Below are 24719 nucleotides of genomic sequence, written 5' to 3'. Positions count from 1 at the left end.
TGTGTGTAATAGCTTTGTTCATGTCCTATCAGTTACCTCTTAAGTCTGAATGATTCTTCTGTATTTGATGACAGTGCTACACTATCTGCTTTTTCATGTCCGTCTGAAGTTGGCATTGAAGGTGCATTACATGTGCAATTTGAGCCTTGCCTCTACATCTTTCCAAGATGAAATTACTATAGAAAAAAAAAAGTTAGGCAGCAGAGTGGGTTTTGTGCTCCCTGTGCTTCAGACTCTCGCTGCTTCACCAGTGCTTTCAGATGGGTGTAGATATGGAAAAGTCAACACTCTCCTCAATGTAGTTTGAGAAGCATGTTTACCTTGTCACAGAAAGGTTAAAATGAGAAACTTCATTAAAAAATGTTAATAAGCATGATTGAGAATGTTGTAAATTCTTGGAAAAGCTATTCTACTTCTAGAAGAATTCTATTAAAATAGTGGTTTTTTTTCTTTTCCCTACCTTTTTATATTTAGTTTTGCTGCTCTTTTTTTCACCCTCAAATTATCTTAGCAAAATGAAATCCATGTGCACACAGAATCTTTTTGACTCATGGTTTGGTTTTTGTTTTTTTTTTTTTTTCCCCTGAGAAAGATAGGCTTTCAAACTTTTTCAACCAATAGCATTGCAACTTTTTTTTCTTAGGTCTTGCACCTCAGCTATTTTAAATGGTCTTGTGTGGCATCTGCTTCATATTAGAAGTTCAGATGGAGATGTATCATCTAAACCCGGGAGTTGTCAATGTTAATGTGATGCAACACGTGGCTGGGACAAAAAGAAGGTAGAACACCAAAATGAAGGAGCAGTTTATGAAGTTTGCAGTGTCCTGGTTTTGGCTGGGATAGAGTTAATTTTTTTCCTTGCAGGCTTGCTGGGCCGGGCATCAGTCTGTGGGTGGTGAGCAATGGTACTGTGCATCACTTGTTTCTCTTGGGTTTTATTCCCCCTCCCCCAACTCCTCTTATCTCCCTTATCTCCCTTTTAATTATAATTATAATATTATGTCATTATTGCTGTTGTAGTATTTTACTTTATTTCAGTTACTAAACTGTTCTTAGTTTTACCTTTTTCCCACTTCTCCTCCGAACCACACTGGGGAAGGGGGAGAGTGAATAAGGGCTGCTGGTACTTAGTCGGGGTTAAACCACCACACACAAGAAGCTCCATTTACAGGAATATCCTAATATGATGGTTTTGCTTTCTCCCACCTTTGTTTTACTGGGTTTTGTGTTGTTATGTTGTGGTTTCTTGTTAGTTTTTGTTGTTGTTTTTTTGTTGTTTTTTTTGGTTTTTTTTAACACGTTCTGTTTAATTCTTCTATGCTGTTTCTAAACTATTTTTTTTCTTGTTTGTATATGTGAAGTACAGCAAATGTTTGGTCGTTAGAATTCCCTGAAAAAGGAAAAGATTCTTCGTTCTTGATGGGAAAAATACTGTTCTTGTGCTTTGATGACTTAAAATAAAGCTTCCTTCAGGAAGTGACTTGATGTGTAATGTAGGGCAAAGAATGCATACTTCTTTTAAGGAAAGATGCAGGAAGTGGTTTTTGAAATAAAGTCGCAGGTATTTTTGGAACTGCTTTAAGCAAGCACAGTATAGTGTTCTGAGCTTCTCAAATGCACACACGTGCTCCAAATGTTCATTCTTAAAACACTCTTCTCTAGATCTTTCTCAGTAAAGAATCTGCATCCTAAGTCTGGCAACTCAGCAGCTGTTCCCGTTATCCCTGGCATCGTGTTTAGGTTGAGCCTCTGCATCCTGCCTCTCGTGCAAGCCCTTTGCAGGCATGATGTGTGAAAAAGTAACATCTGTTATCAGTCTGTTGGTGGGAAAGTGTGTCAAGATGTTTCTCTAATTTCTTTTGTAATGACCAGGGTTCTACATCCACACAAATAATCTATGTTGCTTCTTTCATTGTTTGACAGCTGGTGTGGTTTCCTTGAACACGGCCTGTCATGATAACCAGCCTTCAATGAAACATTGTAGTATTTCAGAGCTCGCATCTCTTAAGCATTTGGCCTAGCTTGCCAGTTTCCAGGATAATCCCAAAAAGGAAACGTACTCCGTCATTTCAATTACAAAAAAAAACCCAAACCAAAACCAAAACACAAACAAACAAACAAAAAAACACCCAAAAACCAGCAGCCAAAAAAACTCCAACAAAACAAAACCCTGAAAAACTTACTTAAGTCTTTCAGGTATTTTTCTGTTCTTTTTTGTAGTGTACACAACTGTAGCACAAAGATGTCTAGTTAAGAACATAACTTAAACTGTTAAAGGGTGTTTGTGATTGGTTTTGATATTCTTTATGAACAGTGGAATTGTACTTTTTACTATGATACTACTGATCTGTGCTTCCAAAAAAATGTGATTTGTGCATATTTTTTTGGAAGGGGAGGGCATGAGGAAGGTTGTTATGTTACATATTTTCTACCAGTCTGTGGAGGAGTAAAGTATGAATTCTGTGAATCTTATTAATGCATTTCATAATCCGCATGCCTGGAAAATTCCCTGTTAGGAATACTACCCTCGAATAATTTAAATATTGCTACAAGCCATACACTGTATTTGTTTGCATAGGTTCTAGTATGAGAGCCTGAGAAATGGTTATTAAACCACAAAGTATGGCTGGCAACATTAGCTGTGTATATGGAACAGTTGGGTCTGCCAGGGAATACATGAACAGCTCCTATGCTGTATGATTGACTCTGCACCACAGAACTGCAACATACAGTTTGAAAACATTTGCTGCCTGCTTTTTCAGCACAGCTGGAAATTTTCCCCTCTTTATCTTTTGCTGCTTTGCACCTGATGTACATTCAAGTTCCATAGTGAAAGTATTATAGATTTATGTTAACTATCTGCTCGGATTCCTGCTCAGTGAAGTTTCAATTTTAGGCACATGGATACATCTATTCTCAGGAAGAGCCTGTGCAAATGTTTGCAGGATCTGAATTGTGGTGTGTTTTTTCCTCCCTGCCTACAGATTGACATTTTAAAATTCCCTTAAAAATGTGTTTATCTACATTTTTTAAGTGTGTGCAGCTTACTGTATAGATCTTTTCCACAGCATCACTTTTTTCCTGTTTGTAAGTTGATATGGCACAGAGCCAAGCAGGAGTAAGCAGTAGCTTTTGGAAGGTACAGGAACCCTGTGAGTCTGTGATCCTTGTGGTTTGTGTGTGGTTTTGAGGAAGTTTACAAGAAGTATTTATTATATGATCTGTAAATTGATTTTGCAGATTATTTTGGAGATTGGGTACAGGTTAGTCTTCTGAGTGGTTTCAGAAATTTGTAATGATTTTTGGAAGCTTGGGAATGAAGGCTTTTAGGCACTGGTGTGATAAGTGTCTTCAAACTTAAGAAATCTGTGATTATGCTTGTAAAGAAGTAAAGTAGCAAACAGTGGTACATGGTGCAGGGACATATTTCAAGAAAGTGGGAGTCAAACTGTATTTGTTGTTCTTCATAAATGCCTGTGGAGTTGAAAAAAGTAAGTGAGACAGTCAGAAAAATATTCTTTTCTTCATTGAAACTTAATTGGTTTTTTTAAAACATTGTCAGTGTCTTGTGCCCATAGGGATATGCAATGAGATACAAAAAAATATTAATAATGAAGAATTTGAACACTGAGAAAAAATGACTTAACGGATTTGTTGCATTTTGGCAGCTTTTTTATTTGGTAATGGCATTCTGAACAGGAAGGATTAGGGTAGAGCTATAAAAGTGGTAAACACTGTAAAAATGGTACAACAGCGGCAAGGATTGTCACCTTACAAAGTTGGAAAAAAACCACTATTACTGAGCAACGTATCTCTCTGGTGGAAAAGGGTCCTCCAGCTAGTCCATGGATTACGCTCTATGGAGAGGACCAGTCAGTAAATTGGGGCTTGGGTGTGCTAGTCAGAGGGACCTTGGCAGCCTGGAGAATTGGGGACCTGGTGTTCAACAAAGGTGTCCTGCACTGGGACAGCACAGCTGTGTGCCACAAGGGTTTGAATGGGTGGATAGCAGCTCTGTGGAAAAGGCAGATACTCACTGAGGGCCGATGTAGGGTCTAGGGCATGTGACCTCTGAGGAGAGGCAGAGGAAACTAGAGTTGCACAGCCTGGTGAAGAGACAGCCCAGGGGAAATCACAATGCCCTATACCCTCCTCTTATGGGAGGATGAAGAAAAGATAGAACCAGGCTTTTGTATGCTGGTAGGGCAAGAGGCTGGGAGTAGGACTCAGACTGGAATACATAAATTTCTAGCAGATATTGAAAGGACGAATGTTTTTTCCCCCTAGAGCAGAGGACTGGAGACATGATGGAATTTACAACTTTGGGGATATTCAGATCTTAGCCAGACAAGGTGCTGGGTAGCCTGTTATAAAGTGGCCTGGTCTTGGGGGATTGGATTAGGTGATGTTCAGCAATCTTCTCTCAGCCTGTGAAAGTTTGTATGACTGTGTAGTGGGCATGTTACCCTTGGCTTGGGAGTGCTTGCTTCAGGCACTGTTAATAGAGAAGGAGCAGCAGTTTGATTTTTTCACCATGGTCATCTTAACGTGCTTCCTCCACACACACCTTTTGTGATGGGTATTTTATGTACAAATGCTTCTGGGTAAAGCATCAGTAGCAATTTGTATTTAAAGCAGAGCTACATTTCTGCCTCTCAGCCCTTCTTCCTAACTTATTTACTTACTGGTTTATGTACGAGCAGTCTGTATGCGCTTCAGTTTTTGTTATTTTTCAGTCCTAGAGGTGTAGGGGGTGTTGAATCTTGTCTCTTTCCTGTCATACTTGGTACACTTTCTCAGAAAGTGCTAGATAAAGGAATTGAGAGATGTGTTGTTCAGTAAGGGGAGGTGTGTTTTTCAAGCTTGTAGGGTATGTAAAATATGAACAAATAAAACAAAAAAATATAAAAATATATTCACTGATGTGTTTTTATCTTTTTTTGTTAGTTGGTAGCGAACCAGTGTTTTTGATGTGATGACTCTACTAGAACATAAATTTTCTGTAGTATTTTTAAGGGAGAATGTTACAAACAAGAATTCAGTCAATAACATAAAGTATGAGCATAGCAGGAAGTAAGCAAAGAGTGAAAAACTGGTATATAACCTCTTCAGGTTACCTTCCCGTGTAAAAGCGAAATTAGCATTTTATGTAAAGCTGTTATACTTGTTCTCTGAGTCCTGTTTCTCTTTAAATAGCTTCTTGAGGGAGGCTTTTTAGTTTCTTAAGAAGACTTTTAAGAAATCAGTAGTTAAGTAGCAGATAAATTATTCTGCTCCCTGAAGCAAACACTCTGAAGAGAGCTGATGCTGTTTTGTTTGCCTTATTGATCCGTGGACATAGGTAGTTGCTGGGCAGCTGGACAGTGTTTTTCTTCCAAATAGCTGCAGTGTATGGTCTCTCTTACAGAGGCACAGGAAAGAATGGAGGATATCAAGGACTAGGGAAACCAAAGGAATTGCAGGCAATGGTAAGTGAAAGGATTTGGAGGCAAGCTGGGTTATTACAGGGAGAGAACATAAAAATACAGAACAAAAATCCATGAACACCGATTTTCATTATTTCTCCTGTTCATGTAATGACTGATTTCTTTTGAGGATCAGTCGTAAAACATCTGAGTCATATAAGGGAATTTCCAAAGTGAGCAAGTTGGCCATATTGTTTTGGACTTGTTTAATGTGAATTAACTGAGGTGTTGTCTGTATCTCGTTAACCAGCTGCATGGTGGCTGTGGGTAAGGTGGATAGTGAAGCCAAATGAGGATATCAGAGTTTTCTGGAGTTACTGAGTCTTCAGTTAGGCTGGGGTCATAAAGCATTTTAAAACAAAGAGTTGTGCCATTTGTTTCATTTATTATTCTGTAACGTTTCTAACATTTCTCTGTTGGGTCACGTTTTTGTTTCCTGCTTTTTGGATGTTGCATTTTCTGTTTGCCACCGATGTCCCAGAGAGAGAAACATTTCTTCCTTACCTTTGTGTTTTTCCCTTTGCTGCTGTTTTAGCCTTTTGGGGTGTTTTTTCCTCTCAAGTTTAATAGTGACAAAGAGAGGAGTAACGAAGCAGTCAGATTGTTTGCATTGGAAGGCAAGACATAGGAAATCACTCTACCACTGTATAAGGCTGTAAGAGAGCTTTGTTTTCAAGGCACCATGTCTAGTTTTGGAGGCCTGTTATGTTTCTGTGGATTTTCAGAATGAGGTGAATTGGCCAGCAAAGAGATACCAAAAGGACTGGACTATTTTTAAGTTCGATCTTCTAAAGATCTTGAATTTACACAGTTTTGGAGAAGAAATGTTGTCTAAGATTTATTACAGCTCTAAGACGAAGTTCTAGGATAACTGCTAAGGATTTTATGATCTCTGTAGACAGCAATAGCTGAAAATACTTTTAATACTGTTCAGTACGGTTGGTATGAATTGCTGAATATCTGTGTACTGACATGCTTTGATATTTATTATGCAGTGTCTTTGGAGTTACTGTTTAGGGTTGTCTGTGCTACAAAGCTATGCTATGTTAACTTAATCAGTATAGCTAAAGGGGCAAGAATGGTCTTCTCAGACATGAAAGTGACTTTGAATCGTTCATTCTGGGAGAGTTTGTCCTATTTTGAGAAACAGGGTAAGTCACTGATATGAACATTTTGGTCTCATAACCCCACCGTTCTTGGGTTATAGACATGGTGCACCTGGAGAATTGTGGCTTACAGATGCACTTGCCTGTTTTCTTATGTAGACCACCAGCTCAGAGATGCTTGAAAGTTGAAGTTCTTACCTGTTATGTGTCGTACTGAAAAGAAATTTCCAGTCACATGGGGGCCCACGTGGTGCCTTTGTGGAGTTTGTGTGTCAGCCCCTTCTCCATGCAGTCGGTCACTGTGATGAAATTAAGAGATGATTTCATATAAAACATTTGTGTTTTATGCCTTCATCTTGCTTTGCCTTACTCTTGCTGCCTTGGGTTTGCTGCTACTTGTGTTTAAAAATTTGGTACTACTCTCAGCTCATTTAAGGAGTCATGCTGGAACCTCCTGGATTGATCTCACGGCTTTCCAAGCTTTTTCCTTGCTTTTTCTACCTCCCAGGCCAGTTAAGGTTGTCCTTTTCAGGGCTGTTGGTGAAGGAATAAATTTCAAAGTGCAGTAAAAATCCTTTAGTGGGCTGAATTGCACGTCTTGCAGATTGTTATGCTCAGCATTCTTGTGACTACTGAAGCTTTTTATGTCCTCATTGGAGCTGTGACATCAAAATGGGAGAGCTATCACATAGCCTCAGGAGAGGGGAACACCAGGACGTGTAGTTACCTGTTCTCCAGGGCTGTCCAAAGGTCTCAGTGGAGAACACAGCGGGCTGAGGTTGAAGAAAGACCTTTAGGAGACATATTTCTGGGATGTGAAAGTGATTCTCAGCACTGGTAAATAAAATGCAGTCTTGCTCCAACTGCATGGACCCCCTGTGAGGATTGTGTATGAACACTGCAAAACTGGGCGTAGAACTTGGTTTTTATGGTGGTAACGAGAAAGGCTTTTCACATGAAGCAAACTGCTATTGTTATGAATTTATTACTTATAAAAGAAGGAGAAGTGGATTTTGGTTGGTGTATACACAAAAAAGAAACGTGGCAGTTTGATCTCTGGTTAAGTCTGAACTCGTGGATTTTTGCTCTGACTACGGCATATTTTGTGTTGGAAAAACCTGAGTAGTGAGAGCTTGAATTCTAAATTTATTCACCCAAGCACTGCAGATGTTACTTTCTGGAAAGCATTGTGAAACAGAGCAGATGGAGGCAGGTTTTGAGGAGTAGATTTGCTCTACTGTCTTCTGAAGTGTAGACATAATTCTCATCATCAACCACAAGCAGTCATGCTTCAACTTTGCAAATCAAGTAACATGAAAACAGAATTAACATGTGGTCTGTTTGTTGATTTCAGTGTTTATGGCTGTGTTTAGAGAGGCAAATGTGCTCTTGTACTGTGAAATCTGTGAAGGCAAGAGACGTTCTCTAGACTTCTAGAAGTCCAGTTGAACTTCATTACTATAGAGAGGCTACTAGAAGGCTTTGTTTTGCTTTGAAGATGACAGAGTGGCTGTTGAAAAGGGTAGTGTGTTGAAACAAAGATGGGTAGCTCACCAGTCACAAGGTTATTTTTGTTCAAACTCTCCATATGCATTTACGTCTCTGTTGAAATTTCCCTTTTTTTCCACTTGCTGTTACTGTTATTAACATACTGATGATGGTAAAGAAGGTTTGAGAGTTCAAAACAAGTTGACTGGTGGTAAATCCTGTGTCTGAAGTTCTAACTCTTCTCTTTTTTTTTTTTCTTTTTTTTTGGCACGTATGTTTTCAGTTTGTTTGCTGCTAGAGACAACCAACACCTGCATGTGGGAATGCTCACAGGCAGACACACAAACTTAGATACTTCATATATAGGACAGTCACCTCTGTATCTCTCAAAAAGATCTGCTGTTTGGCAATGGCTACATTCCTTCACTTCTGATTGCCTCAGTCCATTATTTAAAGTATAAAAGTGGTTTGCTGAAACTGGCTCTATGAATTCCTAGAATTATGTGTTGAATGCATTTAAACTTAGAGGGTTCTTTTTGTGCTGTTGTATAGCTAATGGCTTGCCTTTGGGACTGGCCGACCTGGCTACTCTGACACTTCTCTCCTAGTTCTGTACACTACTTCATGAGAACTTGGCTTCAACTGAAATATGCCTAAAAGAAAACTAGACTTTTCTAAAATCTGTGTATATACTCAATGCATAAATCTGAGAGCCCTATGTTCTGGACTGGAGAGAGGTATGCCTTCACTAAAAGCAACAGTGGTAGTTTGTTCAGTCGTGTAAAGATACTGGTAATAGCAGTCCCCATCAGAAGAAGTTAGTCACTTAAAATGTAGCCTGTATATAACTACAGTAATTTGTCCTCTTTCTCAAAGTTTTCATCTCAAAGGGGTATTTTTGCTGCTAAGCTGCTAGATAAACAGCTGAAAACTGCTGAGGTATGTGGATATGTCACAGGTATTGGCTGACGTGCATCTGTGTTGCTGCTTTTGCTTTCAGATGTTACCATGAGTATCAGTTGGAGCACAAGGAGCTATGGTAGTAGGAGTGTTTGGGAGAGCTGGGTCTTGTTTACTTGAGAAAGGTAAGAGTGTGATGGGATTGTGGGAATTCCTGATGGAACAGATTGAGAATGGGTGATAACTAGCCAGGCAAGATCATCAGGCAATGAAATACCTTACTAAGTTAAAAAAAAAAAAAAGGTATCACGAGCTGAAAATTTTCTGTAGCCTGTTACTGAATTAGGAGACATGAAGAAAATTCCAGAATGTGGTTCATTTGTGCAAAACATACAAAAATGAAAAACTGTGGAAACTAAAACAAAATGCAGTGGAGGAAGAAGGTTATATTGTAGTGGGATAACTTTGACTGAACACCAGGTGCCCACCAAAGCCACTTTATCACTCACCCTCCTCATCTGGACAGGGAAGAGAAAATATGACAAAAGGGTCAGTAAGTACAGTCATTGGCAAAACAGACTTGGTTTGGGGAAACTAATTTAATTAATTGCCAATCAAAAGGCCGAGAAGGATAGTGAAGAATGAAAACAAACCTTAAAACACCTTTTCCCCACCCCTCCGTTCTTCCCAGGTTCAACTTCAACTCCAGACTTCTCTGCCTCTTCTGCCTGAGTGGTTCAGGAAAATGGGGAATGGGGACTGTGGTCAGTTTATAGCACCTGGTCTCTGCTGCTCCTCCCTCCTCATGTTCTTCCCCAGCTCCAGCGTGAGGTCCCTCCCACAGGAGACAGTCCTCCGCCAACTTCTCCAGCATGAGTCCTTCTCATGGGTCACAGTTCTTCATGAGCTGCTCCAGTGTGGGCTTCCAGGTGGTTACAGCCTCCTTCAGGCACATCCACCTGCTCACTTGTGGGGTCTGCCGTGAGCTGCAGTAGGACAGGCTGCCTCACCATAGTCTCCACCACAGGCTGCAGGAGAATTTCTGCTCCAGTGCCTGGAGCATCTCCTCTCCCTCCTTCTTCACTGACCCTGGGGTCTGCTTGGCTGCTGTTGTGCAGCACTTTTTCCCCCTATTTAAGTATGTTATCTCAGAGATGCAATCACCGTCACCAATGGGCTTGGGCATGGCCAGTGGCAGTTCAGTTTTGGAGCTGGCTGGCACTGTCTCTTTTGTACATAGGGGAACCTTCTGACTTCTTCTGACATAAATTAGCCCTGTAGCCAGCTACCAAAACCTTGCCATACAAGATGGCCTGGAAAAAATCTGGAATTATTCGCATAGGTAACCAGTGGAGACAGACATTGCCTGTATGTATGTGTTATTTTTGCTGTCATGATTTTGTCACAACTCCAAGACAGTTGCTTGAAGAAGGAAATGGCTTTCCATAAGGTGTCCTGGAGCAAGATGAGGTGTGTGAAGGGGTGGGTGAAAAAGCTGAAGTAGGGAAGTAGAGTAAATTCAGCATGTTGTATTGTTTTGTGTGTGATTGCTTATGACATAAACACTTTGCTGCCTAGAAAAGATCTACAGCTGAAAAAGGGCAATGTAGTTGAACCCAAAAGCAGCTTGCATCTAAAATTGAAAATGAACTGCATTGCAGCCATTATATTGAATAAAGAAATGTGTATATACAGAAGGATCTAGATAAAGGCTATGAATCCTGCTTATGTTGTCTAGATTACTCACTTGTGAGAAATCTTAAGATACTGTATATAGTTAAAAGTTTGGCAGGGGGGAAAAGTCTGGAATTGTAAATAAAATAAAATAATCAAATTCAAAATGAAATGCTAAACCAAAACCTTTTGATGTAGAGAGAGATTGGTACATTGTGTCTTTTGCTTAGCTTTTGGGGGATTTCAGATTTTTAACTTTACCCTGAAGGCTTCCAGAAAGTTGTGGGGGTTTTGTGGTGGTGGTGTTTGTTTGAGACTTTGTGGTTTTTTGTTTTTTTCTCCTCACACATCAAAGACAAAGCAACTGCAAGACTAACAAAGATGTAGAAATAATCCAACTATATAAGTGGAATATAAAGAGTAATGTTCAGACTGATCTGTGATTTTCAGTAAAATCTTCTTAAGACTGACCTGCTGCTCTGTCATTTGATTGAAATTGCTGCACTTTGTCTGTTGTCTTTGAAAATGCAGTACCTAGATTCTTGTGTGTGTTTTTGCAAGAATCTTTTAAGTGGATTTTGTCTATCTAATGCCCATCTTGTGGCCAAATGTCAATGGCTGTGATGTTCAGAGTACACTTCAGAAGGCAGTCACATCCATCACAAGGACAGAAGGAGCTTTGATAACATATTTTCATGTAAGGACAGAGGTCAGCAATGTTGTCGACAGGACTGGAGAGTAATAAACAACACTGAAACCATGTCTGTGGAAGAGTGCAGGGGTTTTTTAGTAAGGAGGAAGGGGAAATAGCTTCGTGCTTATAAGGAAGTTCTCCTTTCCGAGTAGCACTTGGTTTGCATGCCAAGGATAAACTTTAGTATTTGTAAGGAACAGTTGGTGTTGCTGTGGGTGACCCATCTTGTGGGTTTGGGTGAAAACTGGCCCATTTTGAGCCTTTCCAAAATGCTGTGGCTTATCAAAGACATCTTTATTGTTTTTAGAAGATTTTATACACTGTGTTTGAAGGATCAGTTTTTCAGTGGAATGAGTGGGTGTGGAACCTTCTCATGAACTCCTGGGTAAATGGTCTCTTTATGAAGCTTTCACCGTGATGATGCGCAGACTCTTTATTCTAAAGAACACTGTCTGCATCCATTGCTAGAAGTGTTGCAATACTGTGCAGTCTCTTTCTTTGTATTGAGTGTGGTAGTGTGGGACCTTTGTGGCAAAACAGAGGAGGAAGGTGAAATCAAGACATGCTGCAAGAGCTTGTTTGGTTTGTGGAGTTTTTGTTAAGTGTTTGACTGGCTTTGGTTGCTTAAAGGCAGATAAGGACATCTTTTGGCTTGTATGTGTGTGTTTTCTCTAATTCATGTCATGAGGCATCCACCCCTTTATTAGCTATATAGAAACAGTGTAAGGAAGGTCCTTGAAAGTGTGTTTCTAGGGTCATAACTTCATGTACTTCTAATCTTCAGCTGGAGTAGCAGAGCTGCACATTGTCACCTGGCTTCTGACCTCCTTACTCCTAAAATATATGAATGAACTTCTGCAATTTAACACTAGCAGCAGGTGTAAACTGAGGTAAATCACCTGTCCAGGGTCACAGGGTGTCCTTACAGATACATACCTACAATGTGTTGGAAGGCTGGAATTGTTTCTCTCATTGGTAGTGCTGCTGTAACCTGGGATCAAGAAATGCAAGGAAAGAGATTGCAACCACTTCTTTTCAGTCTGTGTAGTAACTTCTGGGTGATATTTGTTTCCTCCATTGTTCATGCATGGTACCTGTTATGATCTATTTTGATGGTCTTTAGGGGGCTACTAGGATATACACAGTAAACACAATAAACAAGTGCTTTGTAAAATTACATAAATAGCGATGGCATTGATTTGTTTATTTTTTTTATATTTGTGTGGAAATAATGATAGAGATAGCATCAGTGCTGAAGGAACATATGCTTGGGAACTTGGGGGCGAGAGAAAAAGGGAATAAACTTTTTTTTTCAGGAAGAGTTTTTATTTTCTGTTGAATGGAGCTCTCCAGTAATGTGAAGTGAATGAAAAGTTTCACAGACATTGTGGCCTCAATGTGTGGGTATTTCTTTGACCTTAACCTTCATTTATGTGATTCAAATTGTTCACGAATCAAGAGAACCGATTGGTTTTTACTCTGTAACTGGAGTTTTGAGTAATCCTCACAGTTCAAGGGACTGAAGCTGAAGACCTCTCATTTTGAAGTGCTGGTCCTTCCTACCTAACCCCAAATAATACTGCAAAATGTAAGCTTGCAGGCTGGTAAATGCTAATCTCAGCTGCTGAATGTAATTTTTACTGGACTCTGCTGTATGATTTGTTCATGTAGCCCCAGTGCTTTCCTTCTGTACAGTACTAGTACAAGCTTGGTGCTTTTTGCCTAGTGCTTGATATGCACAGGCAAGTATGATGTGAACCATGTTCAAAGCATATAATGAATATTAGACCGCTTTTCTTTCATATCAAGTAAAAGCCAGAAAACCTGAATTGCTCTTATCACCCAAAAGCATGTTATAATTTCACAGAAGTGTAATAACCCTATCATACAGAACTAACTATCTGACTGCACTGGTTTTTTTCCCCCCAGCTGAACTGTTTATTAAAAACATTTTAACATCGCAGTTATTTTCAACTTAGTCTTCATTCTCATAAGCTTTTTAGTGTGGTTGACATTATTGGAGAGAAACAGAGAATTTCCTGTAAAAACTAAGCAAGTTTCCCATCATAAGATGTGGCTTCTGTTATGAAAATAATGTAGACACATTGGCAGTTAGACAACTGAGGATCTGTGTCTAGAAATTCAGAGCATAACTTAGTCATTTGATTCTAGGAGAAATAAAATAAAATGGTTATTGAAGCAAGCTGCTGATAGTACTTGAGTTATAAAATCTGAATTGTGCTTTTCTTTCTCAAAGTAGGTCTTGAAAGAAGATCTGTACCTAGGACTATCAGGAGCATTAAGCAAGACTTTCAGTCTTTCTGATGGCTTCTGAGAGACTGTTTGTATTGAGGGCACTTATTTTAGTTGCTGCTCTGTGTTGTGCTCTCTTGAAAGGATACTTTGAACTCATTATAACATCCCACTATTGTCAGAAGTGGAAATCTTTTAGTATGAGACAGGTTAGCTTGTGTCTGGGAAGTATTCTCTCCAGTTCCTTTTTTTCCACTGTTTAGTTTTGGTCATGCATACCCTTGTTTATTTCCTTGATACTCAGATCCTAACTCCTAATAACGTATCCCTACATTCCAACTTGTCTTACAATCCATCACTGCTGGGTGTCTTCAGGAAGAAGATAAACAAAGACATCAGTTCCTCTGGAAATGCTTTCTTCTCTCTTGACTTCTGCAGCCCTAATGTTATCTGGTATTCTTTCCTCTGGTTTCAGTTTGCAGGCATCTGAGCTCAGAAGGATCTGTCGTGTGCCAGGTGCTAAGCAATGTTCAGACTTCTCTCAGTCCTTGTATCCTGCTAGAAATCAACATCTGGCCCATGGTCATGTTTCAGGAAAATCACAGGGTTGATACCAGGCTTCTGAACCAGGAAATAACATGCCATGCTTTTTTCTTCATTACAGTCCTTTTTCTTACATTGCTGTTGTGCTTGGAGAGGCCGTATTTTGCAAAGTGGTGCAAAAAAGAAAAACTGGTAGTCAAGCAGACTACTTTCAGAGTGGGGAGACAGTGTCATAAAGATTCTATCTGGTTTGGGATTGGGAGATTGACCTGTTCAGGCACTTGTCAGTCTGATTGGACTACTAAGCCTGTGGGAAACTGGTTGTGGCCAGTAAGCCACACAAAGTCTGTTAATGGGTGTCTTCTGCCAAGAAGGACTGCTGTCAGTCCCACTGTTGATGGCATGGTCTGTCTTGCAGCTTTACTGAGACCACACGAAAGTACTGAAGTACCTTCCAAAACCTGGAACCTGTCCGCAACTGGCTTAAAAGTCTGGAGAGATGTTTGTAGAAGGAGAACAATGATTTTTGGAGCATGTAGTTCTTGTTTTGTCAGATACAGGCTAGTCCTAAAACAGTCTAGATTGTACCTGTCCCATCATACTACCAAGCTTCAGGAAGTCCCGGTCGCGGGTGTTGAGCTGGAAGTCCTGTCAGGCACATTGTGTTCAGTGGACTGGACTTTTTCAAGGAACAGCAAGTAACTTTTCTTGATCAACAGTCTTATTGGAACTCATGATATTCACTCAATCATCTAATACAAAAGCTGTAGAGTCCGGGTCTGTGTGTGGTCTTCCTGCCCCTCCCCACACCCATCTACCTTGTCAGTGTTCTGTGACTCTAAATTACAGGCTCTTTAGAATGCACTTTTTAAGGCACTGGAAAACTCTGAGTGTCTCTCATTTTCAGTCTTGTTCTTTAGTCTTTTTTCGATAAAATTCTCAGTGCAGAACTTCTGATGGAATTAACAGATGAACTAATAGAACATTTCCATTTAAGGGCAGGAAGGGAAAGGAAGTTTTTGGTCCACAAGTGTAGCTGGGATTATTTTTTTTCTTGTGTGGATTCTTTTGTAGTTACTGGCACTGAATTTCATCAGTCACTTTATTTGCCCCTTACTTGCTACTGTTAAATCTTGTCATAATTCTGTTGTATTTGTCTTCCAATTGACCCCAGGTCATGTCTGTTACTGATTTTTATAGACTAGAAAACGAGGATTGCTTTGAAACTTTTAAGGCCTTGTCCATTAATTGCAGAATCATGCTAGACAGATGAGGATAAACGCTCCTTAGTTGAACAGTTCTGCCCACACTTAATCAAGCACGTTTGCAAGTGCAAGTTTTTGGGACTGGCTGGGTCATGCAGGCTGCATGTGCTTTACTGACACAGTGCTGCCCTCCCTGCTCCTGAATAGAGCATGTCCTGAGGATATTCTGGAAATGTGGAGGCAGTGCCCTGGCAATGGGGACAAAGGTTGCAACACAGGTAGCTCCTGTTGATTTCACTCATGATTCTGTCTTACTGCTTCTCTTTTTATCTCCTGGAAGGTATATTTTGGCCTTTCTCTGCTTTTACTTTGAGGTTACTTAAATGATTTTTCCTCTTTAAAATGATGAGTAACGGGGTCAATAGCCTTGATTTTAATTGCTGTGAATAATTAAGAGCTTTTATAGTAACCCATCACTGCTTCTTCAAGATGACTTACGAATCTACTGATCCTGCCTTCCCCTGCTTTCTGGGAATGTGTCCACTCCACATTCCACTGCTGGGATTGCCTCTTTTCCATGTCATTCTTAAGGAATATCCTAATAGAAAATGTTGCTTCAAGCCAGAGTGTACAAAGCTGTAATTTCACTAGAGTTGGATGGAGATTGGAAGATCTTAAAAAGTCTGCACAAATCTAGTGGTTTCCTCTGAAAAGTGCTTCCAGCTGTTATCTGTATTCCAATTTTAAACTGTGTTTTTGCACCTACTTGAGAAACTTGGGTTCTGTCCACTAGTTGAATCAACTTGCTGCTTCCTAGAAATTAGCAATACCAAAAAATATGTCTCATGTTTGCTTTGTTTGTCTTTTAAAGAGAGAACAAAAGAATCCTTTCCATGCAGTAATTACCCCTCAGGGTAAATAACTGGAAATAACAGCGTAAATTTTTTTAGTAGGATTTAAACAATGCCATTGAGGAGAAGTCTCCTGGATGTGGTACACATAGGACACATAGGTACACATAGGACAATCTCCCTGCTCTAAGAACTTTGCTCTTCAGAGGCAAAGTAAACTATATTCTGACAATGTTATTGTGAATATACTGATATCTCATTGAGTGAGTATCACAAAGAAGGATGGACTGTGCCCTTACAGGCTCTTGCAGTAGTGGAAGTGCTGGAGGCAGGATTCCTATCTTGCATCTGCAGTTGAGCTAGTGGGAAGAGAAAAGGCAAAAGGATTCACCCTGGGGAGTTGCTGTACTTAATTAATGTGGCAGCCACGTCCTTTGTGTTTTCCAAATAAGATTTCACTGGAATGTTAAGCTTCCTGATACATAACATCTGCTTACTGTCCAACTTAAGAAATTAATGAATATTTGACTCTTCTGATAGATGGGGAAGCTGAAGTATCCTGTCTGGGATAGCATTAATACTTCCTATTAAAAAGAAGTCTTTGGTGAGGTGTAGATTATCATTAGCATGCCCGTGGACCTAGTCTACTGGCTAGGTGTTTAACATCACGTCATCAGTCTTGTGTTATTTGGTAATATGCCTCAGGTAGAAAGAAGGATGAATGACATAAATTTTAAAAAGTGCTGCAGTGAGAGAAATGGACATTTTGATATTTGTGTACAAGTGTATAGCAGGTCTAGTCATCATAGCAAAGAATTGTGGCCCGTTTGAGGCTGAGAGAGAAAGAAAAATGAACAATGAAAGCAAGATGTGTGATACTGAACCACTGCATGCCTAAAGGGTGAGCTTCCAAGAGCGCTCAGGAAACTTCTGTGCTGTAGTTTAGTTTTTTTCTATAGCCATGCAAACATAGGATAACTATTCTGTTTCTTGGTTCTGAGTTAGAAAAGACTTTTTAATGAACACGGTTCAACTCCTGAATGTTCAGGCAGTTATGCAAACTTTTTCCACTGCTATTTTTCTCCTGTGAGTAGGAGCTTCATGTCCCTGTGAAGTCTTAAGTTTTAAAACATCTTCTGTAATTTAGGAAACTGCAGGTTAAATATTGTGATGTGCGATTATCCCAGAAATTGTTAGAGTATTTGTTATGTACTATTATCAAACAATATAGTTGTTATAATCTTTAACTCATGCCAGATACACTTAGTGCTTTTTCCGGTTCCTGCTGTGTGAAAGCTCCTTCCGGGTAATTTTTTTTAGAACTTTTGCAAAGTTGTGCTCTCCTTAACTTACATTATGCACCTTGACCTTTTGGTTTCTCTCCTGATGTGTCTTTCCTGTAGTGTTCAGAGACATTATTCCCTGTTCGATCACTGACTTTCATACTGTTATCTAAACCTGTGGCTCAGTGTTTTCAGGCATAAGTGTAGTCCTCATAGTTACCTCTTCTCTAAGTTCAAACGTGCTGGTCATTTTATGATCCCTTCATATCCTAATCCTTCTTGCTGCAAGTTGCTGTGCTGTGTGCCAGGTTTGAGCACAACCTGGTGTGTATGCCTTTGACTCTTGCTGCTCTGTGTCTGCCTCCCTGGCAAATCCAGCTCTCTTGTAATCTTCACACCTCAATCACTGAAAGGAGAGAAGTATATTAATGTGTAACCTGAATGTGTTATTGCTACCAACTTACTCACTCCTAACCTTTTAAGCCTTGTTCTGGCATCCTCTTTGTAGCCTCCCAGTGAATATGGTAAGCTATGTTACCCTCAGCCTAGCCTCAGGTAGTAGGCCTGAGTCCTAAGGGTGTGCTGCATTGAACCCAGCTGAGTATCCTTTTAATGTGTGCAAGTGCTTATCCCAATACCTTGATAATTAGTCTCCTTAATTGTACAGGTTTTTTTTTTTCATGTAGGGAGTGATTCAGAAAACATAAAAATTCTGGAAAGATTGTATAGTTGAGTTCTCTGTGTTTCTTTGTTTCTGTGTCAAATATAGTCATTTGGAGGGGATGAAGACTTACCCAACTGCAAGCAAATGTCACACTGTACTCAAAATACTGTACTTTGAATCCCTCCTTCATTTTTCCTAGTAATAAAGAGTGAAGGCCAGTTTAAGGTCTCTCTCACTTGTGTGACCTCACAACAAAGTTTTACAGTCTGAACTAGCAATCAGTATGTGCAATAAATAGCACTAAACTCCCTCCTTTGAGCAGTGCTGAAACTTAATCTTTTGACTTCTCTTAGAGCGTGGTATCTCCAGGTTTTCTGTTTGGAATTAATTGGAATTTTAAGCTCATGAAAAACACAATCTTTGATGCAAGAGCCCACCAATATATATAGCAGTTTTTTGGAAGAGAACCATTCTTAATCCAAAAAACTTAATTTGCTTCTTTCCAATACTTAGTCCTTGTACTGGATCACTGTATTGAATTACACGTTTTTCAGGCAAGAGCAGAGATACTGAGCAGTGTTGTAATGAATTTTCTTAATGCAAATAAATTGTATCATGGGCTTTATGACTCTGCAGGAAGAGCATCTGAATATGTGCATAAATTCCATGTTTACACTGATTATGTCTTTGGCATTAGATCTCATTTTGCTTTGCAGTCAGTTATATAGGGTCCTCTACTTGGTAGCTGTGGAGCTCTTACTTAAAACTTAGCAGAAATCGGCAAGCTGAAAAAGAGGAAACATTTTGTGGAAGGCTTTTATAAGATTTCCAGGTTCTAATGAACAATTGTTGCTCAAGGATCGTAGCCTTCCTATTTCTTGTCACACGCATACCAGAATTAATTGATTGTGCATTCTTAAAATTGTGGATTCAGAACTTTTGCTACAACCCAGTAAGCCCAAATTATGCCTTTTTTAGAAGGAAGAATTAGGGCACAGTTATTTCTAGTTCTTGCATTGAACTTTTCTAAATTAACTGTTAAATTGAGGAGACATTAGAAACAGTTTTTCTAAATTCATGGCTTTTGATTGATTGTGTGTAGTTGAGGAACTGTTCTTTTACTGTACCATTTCCTTTCATCTGGTATACTTGCCTCCTACTGAAGATAAAAATGACTTTTCATATTTTGATTTTGCAAGTGAGAAGATTGCAAATGCACATAAAAAAACCCCCACAAAACAAAAACAAAAAACCAAACAAAAAAATCCCCCAAAAAACAAACTGTGGGGTTTTCTTCCTTGTTCTCCAAGTAGGCAGACAGCAGTATGATTTTGGAATAATTTCATTTTCTTCTGCCTCAATATATTCTCACCCTAAAGCAGGTGGACAGTATATTACATTCTTGCATCCTCATTTGTGGGTTGCATGGTGTCTGGAGAAGTGGCCGAAACAACTAAAGTTTGGAGAAAAAAGTAATAGTTGTATTGCTATTGAGTTGAGACAGCTCTGGTAGTGGGACTGAGGATTAGAGGCAGTGAGCACAAACTGCAACACAGCAGCTTCCTTCTGAACATTTGTGGCAGGGACTGCACTTTGGCACAGGTTGCCCAGGGATATTGTGGAGTCTCCCACCTTGGAGATACTCAGAAGCCCATCTGGATTTCGTGCTGGGCAACCTGCTCCAGGTATTGAGGCTTGAGCCAAGGGGGTTGGATGAGATGACCTGCAGAGGTCACTTCCTTTTCCAGCCTCAGCTATTCTGTGATTCTTCAGTCTTTTTTCACAGCAGACTTGTTTCCATAGTAATCAGCAGTGATGGTAAATTATTTCTTCCACATTAAAAAAGCTGTCAACATCTTTCTCTGAAGCATGAAATGGGAAGTTGCTACCTCCAAAAAATGTTCTCTTTCTTCCAAAAGTGCTTTCTTTTCTGATACTTGGAAGGCATTTCAAAGAAAAACAGTTGACCAGAAATTGATTTAAACTAACTTCACCGGGTTAAAATCAAAAATCTAATATGATAAGTTTCTGTTGAAGGATGTAGATGAAGGTCAGTTTAGGTAGAGCAACCTTACTTCTGCTTTGTAGAAGGCATCTTCCATAATAAGCTCTTTGGAGGAAAGGGAAGGCTGAAGCAAATACACATTTCTGTTAAAGCATATGTACTTTTGTAATATATTTGGCAAATTTAAACTTTAATTTTTTTTTTATAATGTCAACTGCTGCTCTAACTTGGAATTTAAATAAGAATTGACAGCTTTTCACAGACTGTAAATACTGTTTCCTGGCTGTCTTTTGTAACAGAAGAATTTTATGAAGGAAGGTGAGAGGTATGGTTTGATTGAATGGCTTTGATTTGAATTTGTCATCCTGTTCATAAGTTTTTTCTGTTGCTGAGAAGCATAAGCCCCTAAAAACTTTGTCAGTAAGCAAGCATAGTGTAACTTTTAACCCACCGGAAAAATTCCTACTCCATGAAGAGAAAAGAAGTGACAGAAAATTTCCTACAGCGAGAGTGAGGATTGCTTTGGGTACAACAGAAACCTTCTAAGCATTTAGCAGGCTCAAAAAAAACCAAAAATGTGCAAAACAAACCAGCTGGTTTTATTGAAGAAGCATCTTGTTTTGTTCTGACAGTCTTTATGAAGGCAAGGTCATATGTTTGCTTTCTGATTGAGATGATAAGGTTTTAAAGCTCTTTAGTTTTATGGGTGGACAAAAGAAAAAGAGAAAAAATAAAGAAATTATTTGAAAAATTATGTATTTCTGATGAATCTTTGAAGTGAAAAATGCATATTCTGCCTCTGAAGTGCTAAATAGATGAGGTGGTCCAGCCAAGGCACACATTCAGATGCGTCAGCAGTGTAAATTGCTGATCATTGAGGAAATCCTGTTCATGTGTTCTTTAATTCAGTGCTGAGGTAGCACTTTACCTTGCAAAAACTTTCTACCTTCACTATGAAAGAAGAGCTGCTAGGAGAAAAAAGCCCATGTCATTTTGGAGAAATGTACAAGACAAAAAAATCTGGTTTGGCCGTTTTTACTTACTGTCACTTCTCCACAGAACTTTTGTGAAATACTGTGTATATGAATTCCAGGTTTTAGCAGCAAATATTGGGGGGGGTGAAGGGGGGGCAGGCTGGCTGTGAAGATGCTATCTGGAGATGGCATAGGCAGCCTGTTCACCAGGGCTTTCATAAGGAAATGAGCTCTGGACATTTTTGCAGATCTAGCCTGGAACACTGGCAAAAGAGTACGTAAACAAAAGTGAAGCTCTTCAGAAGAATTAACCAACCCAGACCTTGCAACACCTACAGGGTCTTCAGTCTTAGAGATCATAACAATTTCACCTTGGTTAGCTGAGAGGGTGTTAGTGAATAAGGTGGACACACCTTTCGTGTGCTGTGGAAGTCCACTGGTCACTTCCGACCTGACTGTTTGTGGATTGCTGCCAACAAAAGTATTAGCTGGAGGTTCTTTATTTGGTAACTGTCCTTTGCAGCTACTCTGACTCTGGAAGTTTTTCAGAAGACATAAGGAAAACAAAGCGGGGGTTTGTGTGTGTGTGGTTGTTGGACTTTTGCTTCTTTGTGATACACTTTTTTATATTGTTTGGCTTATGTAATCAGATGTTGGGAACATTGGTGAGGGTAGAGTTTTTGCTAGAAGTAATCTAGAACATTTTCTTCTTTTTAGAAACCAAATGTTCACGTTCTGCAACAGCTTTGAAGGTTTATATCAAAGTGCTCACATCCTGTAGTAGAAATTGAGCAAACCGAAAGGGTTCATAATTCTGTTATGCCGGCGTTTACTTTGAGCTCTCACTCTTAACAGTGTGCTACCAGAATTCTGCATCAGCAGTTGAGGAATATTGAGTTGCCTTTTGGATAAACTGGCATTTCAGGTGACCAGGAGTGCAGTGACAGAGGCTTGACTGAGCTTGCTTCAAGACTGCTCCCTGGGGTTTTCTTGCCCACAGGCCTGTCACATACATGATTATTTGATTTGCATGTAGCAGTTTGTTTCTAATGGTCATTATCCTCCTTTGCATGGTACCTCCAATGGCAGATTTACCAAGCCATGGAATTTCCAGCAGCCTTCAGCAGGCTTGTACACTGCAACTACTGTGCAGTGGCTGACTACTGCCATGGTGTAGCAGCTTTTAAAAGTGCTGCAGATGAAGTGCTGTGGGTGTCCTTTTATATTTAAAAGGATTTAAAGTCAGATCAGATTTTTGTACAGCATTTTATTTCTCTTTACCAGCATAGCCTCCACTTCTTTCAATGGCGGAGTGTGTGTATTTTAACAGAAAATGTTATTCTAATATCTAAAACACTTATGAAATGTTGGTGAATGTTAAAAACACCAGTATGGGCTGCATTACTGAAGAGGTATTTCTGGTGCTGGTCTGTGTAAGGGAAAAGCCTTTTCTAATGCTCTAAATCTTTGCCAAAGTGAAAGAGACTCTCCAAACAACTTAGGGGGCTGCCAGTTTAGCTTTAGGACACAAGCACAGAAATTCTTGGTGTTTCCCCAAAGGTAAAATGTACTTCTGCCATTTGAATGTTTTTTATGAGTTTTTTACTTTTTTTCTTAAGAGGGGAAAGTAGTTAAGGGTAGGAGTTAAAAGTGCATTACCTTCCATAAAAAATTTCCCTCTCTCATTACAAAAACAACTTGTCTTTCTCAGAAATCAGTTAGAAACTTTTCTTTTTCTTTGACCTACCTTCCCATTCCCAGACATCCTCACTCTAACTGGTCAGATAGTTTTTCTAACTGATATCAGAATTTCCCATCTAGTTTACATATGTTTGTATTACCACATTTTGGAATTTTACATATGCATTCTTTTTCCCCCATTTCCTTGCTTTTGCTATGATTTCCCAGGCGTGCAAAAGCAGGGATGACAGTAGGAGCATGCTTAGGTAGTAGTTGCTTGATCCCTAATCAGGGCACTGGATGTGCTGGGGAGGGGAAGATTAGGGGTTTATGGAGGATTTGGTTACTGTGGCGTTTGTGGATAGGCAGGAGTCTCGGTCAAGTCCTGTAGGTGGCCCCAGAGACCCAGCCTGGTGGTCCAGGCTCCTGGAGAACCTGGCTGGCACTCCAATAGGTCACAGGGGATTGCTAAGGTGAGAGACCAATGGAAGTCACCGAAACATTGTCAAAACTAAACGATTTTGACTAACTGGCACATTCCAGTTCAAATAATGCTGTTTTTTTCCTAATCTGCTCTTCTTCTGACCCTCAAGTAATGCTTTGTGGTTTTTTGTCTTTAATGCCCTTCTACTTTCTGTCAGCCCAAATGGCTGACTTCAGTACCTGACTTCCATTGTCCCTCAAATAATATATGGGGCCCTTCTTTCTATGTCAGGTACAGTAGTTTTCAACTCTCAAAGCCTTTGGATTTCTTTTTGAAGTCCTTTGTCAAGCCTAGTGTTTCCTGTTTGGCAGAAAACAGGAAAAATATTTTTAGTTGTCACTCAAATCTTAGCTGAATGAATCTCCTGAAGCTGGTAGCTATGCCATGGGTTTATATGTTACTTTGAGTACTGGAGTGGCACAGGTTTATATATTGTTCATATTCATTAGAAGTCTTGCTTTTTATTGACTGGTTGCTCTATGGGGAAAAACACATTTAAAAGAAAAATCCATGCAAGTTTGAATAAGCAGAGTTTTATATTTTTTTTCAATGCTGTCTAGAAGTTAAATATACTTGACAGTAGTAGCTGTGTAAATCAAAATGCTGTTGATTTTTCTTTGGAGACCATGCAAACCAAAACCTGGAAGAGGTCAAGTGGGTGTTTATTGTAGCAATTTTTGCTTGTACAGGAAGTTCTAACTCATTACAGAGCAGTTAAGTAAGCAGCCTACCCAGGATTGTAGATCTGGTGGTAAGCTCTCACACTTTGACAGTTTTAAATATTCCCAAAGTGCTCTGTAAAGCAACCTGTGTTACTTCAGGTATATACTCTAGAAGTGTTCAGTGCCAAAGAGGATTGAATGACTGAACCCTGTTGTCCAGTCCTGGCCAAAATGCAGATTGAAAACTAAAGCACAGCAAGGTCATGTTAAAGCTCTGCATGTTACGCCAAGAGAAGACACAAACCTTGGAATACCAATAGATACAGATTCTGTGAAATTGTGGGAGGAACTGACTTAGAAGGTATAATGCAGTGTTGGGGAGTCTCCTTAGCAAATTTATTATTATTATTATTATTATTATTATTATTACTACTATTATTGCATTACAAATTTACTTATGTGATCATGGAAGTCTTGTAAAACACTTACAGCTTTCTCCTCACCTTGGCTGGAGAAGGAGTACCTTCTCTCCCTTTGATAAAGATCTTTAATTAGTGATGAAAAGAAACTACTGCACAGTAGTCTCAGTTTTTGAAAGAAGTAGACTACATTAGTCTAAGTGAAATAAAGTCTCTTGGAAGCCATTTTTGATGCCTTAATATGAGAAAAAATGGTGAAAAAGCAGACTGAGCTCAGTAGGGAACTATGAAAAACCACAGAATCTGGAGTGCTGACTTGACTGAGGAGAGGCTGAAGGACTGGGACTTATTTGGCACGGAATAAAAACA

General features: G+C 39.5%; 1 protein-coding gene across 3 annotated transcripts in view; it reads left to right on the top strand.

The window, feature by feature from the left end:
* The window catches only part of RNF38 (ring finger protein 38), a 111217-nt gene that overhangs the window by 5741 nt on the left and 80757 nt on the right, over window positions 1-24719 (top strand). The window contains exons 1-2 of one of the 3 annotated variants that reach the window (XM_051777488.1): window positions 6560-7408; window positions 9060-9144. The exons of 1 other annotated variant lie outside the window; for it this stretch is intronic. In XM_051777488.1, coding sequence (XP_051633448.1) covers window positions 9096-9144 — 49 coding nt within the window. In that variant the 5' untranslated portion in view covers window positions 6560-7408; window positions 9060-9095. Of the gene's footprint in view, window positions 1-6559; window positions 7409-9059; window positions 9145-24719 lie in introns of those variants that run through there. One more of the 3 variants, XM_051777489.1, reaches the window with a different exon arrangement.

This window comes from Manacus candei, unplaced genomic scaffold (genome assembly GCF_025592945.1).
Source record: "Manacus candei isolate 608988 ecotype Guabito, Panama unplaced genomic scaffold, ASM2559294v1 h1tg000010l, whole genome shotgun sequence".
Classification (NCBI taxonomy): Eukaryota; Metazoa; Chordata; class Aves; order Passeriformes; family Pipridae; genus Manacus; species Manacus candei.
The sequence above is the reverse complement of the archived record's forward strand: the minus strand, read 5'-3'. Positions and strand labels throughout refer to the sequence as shown.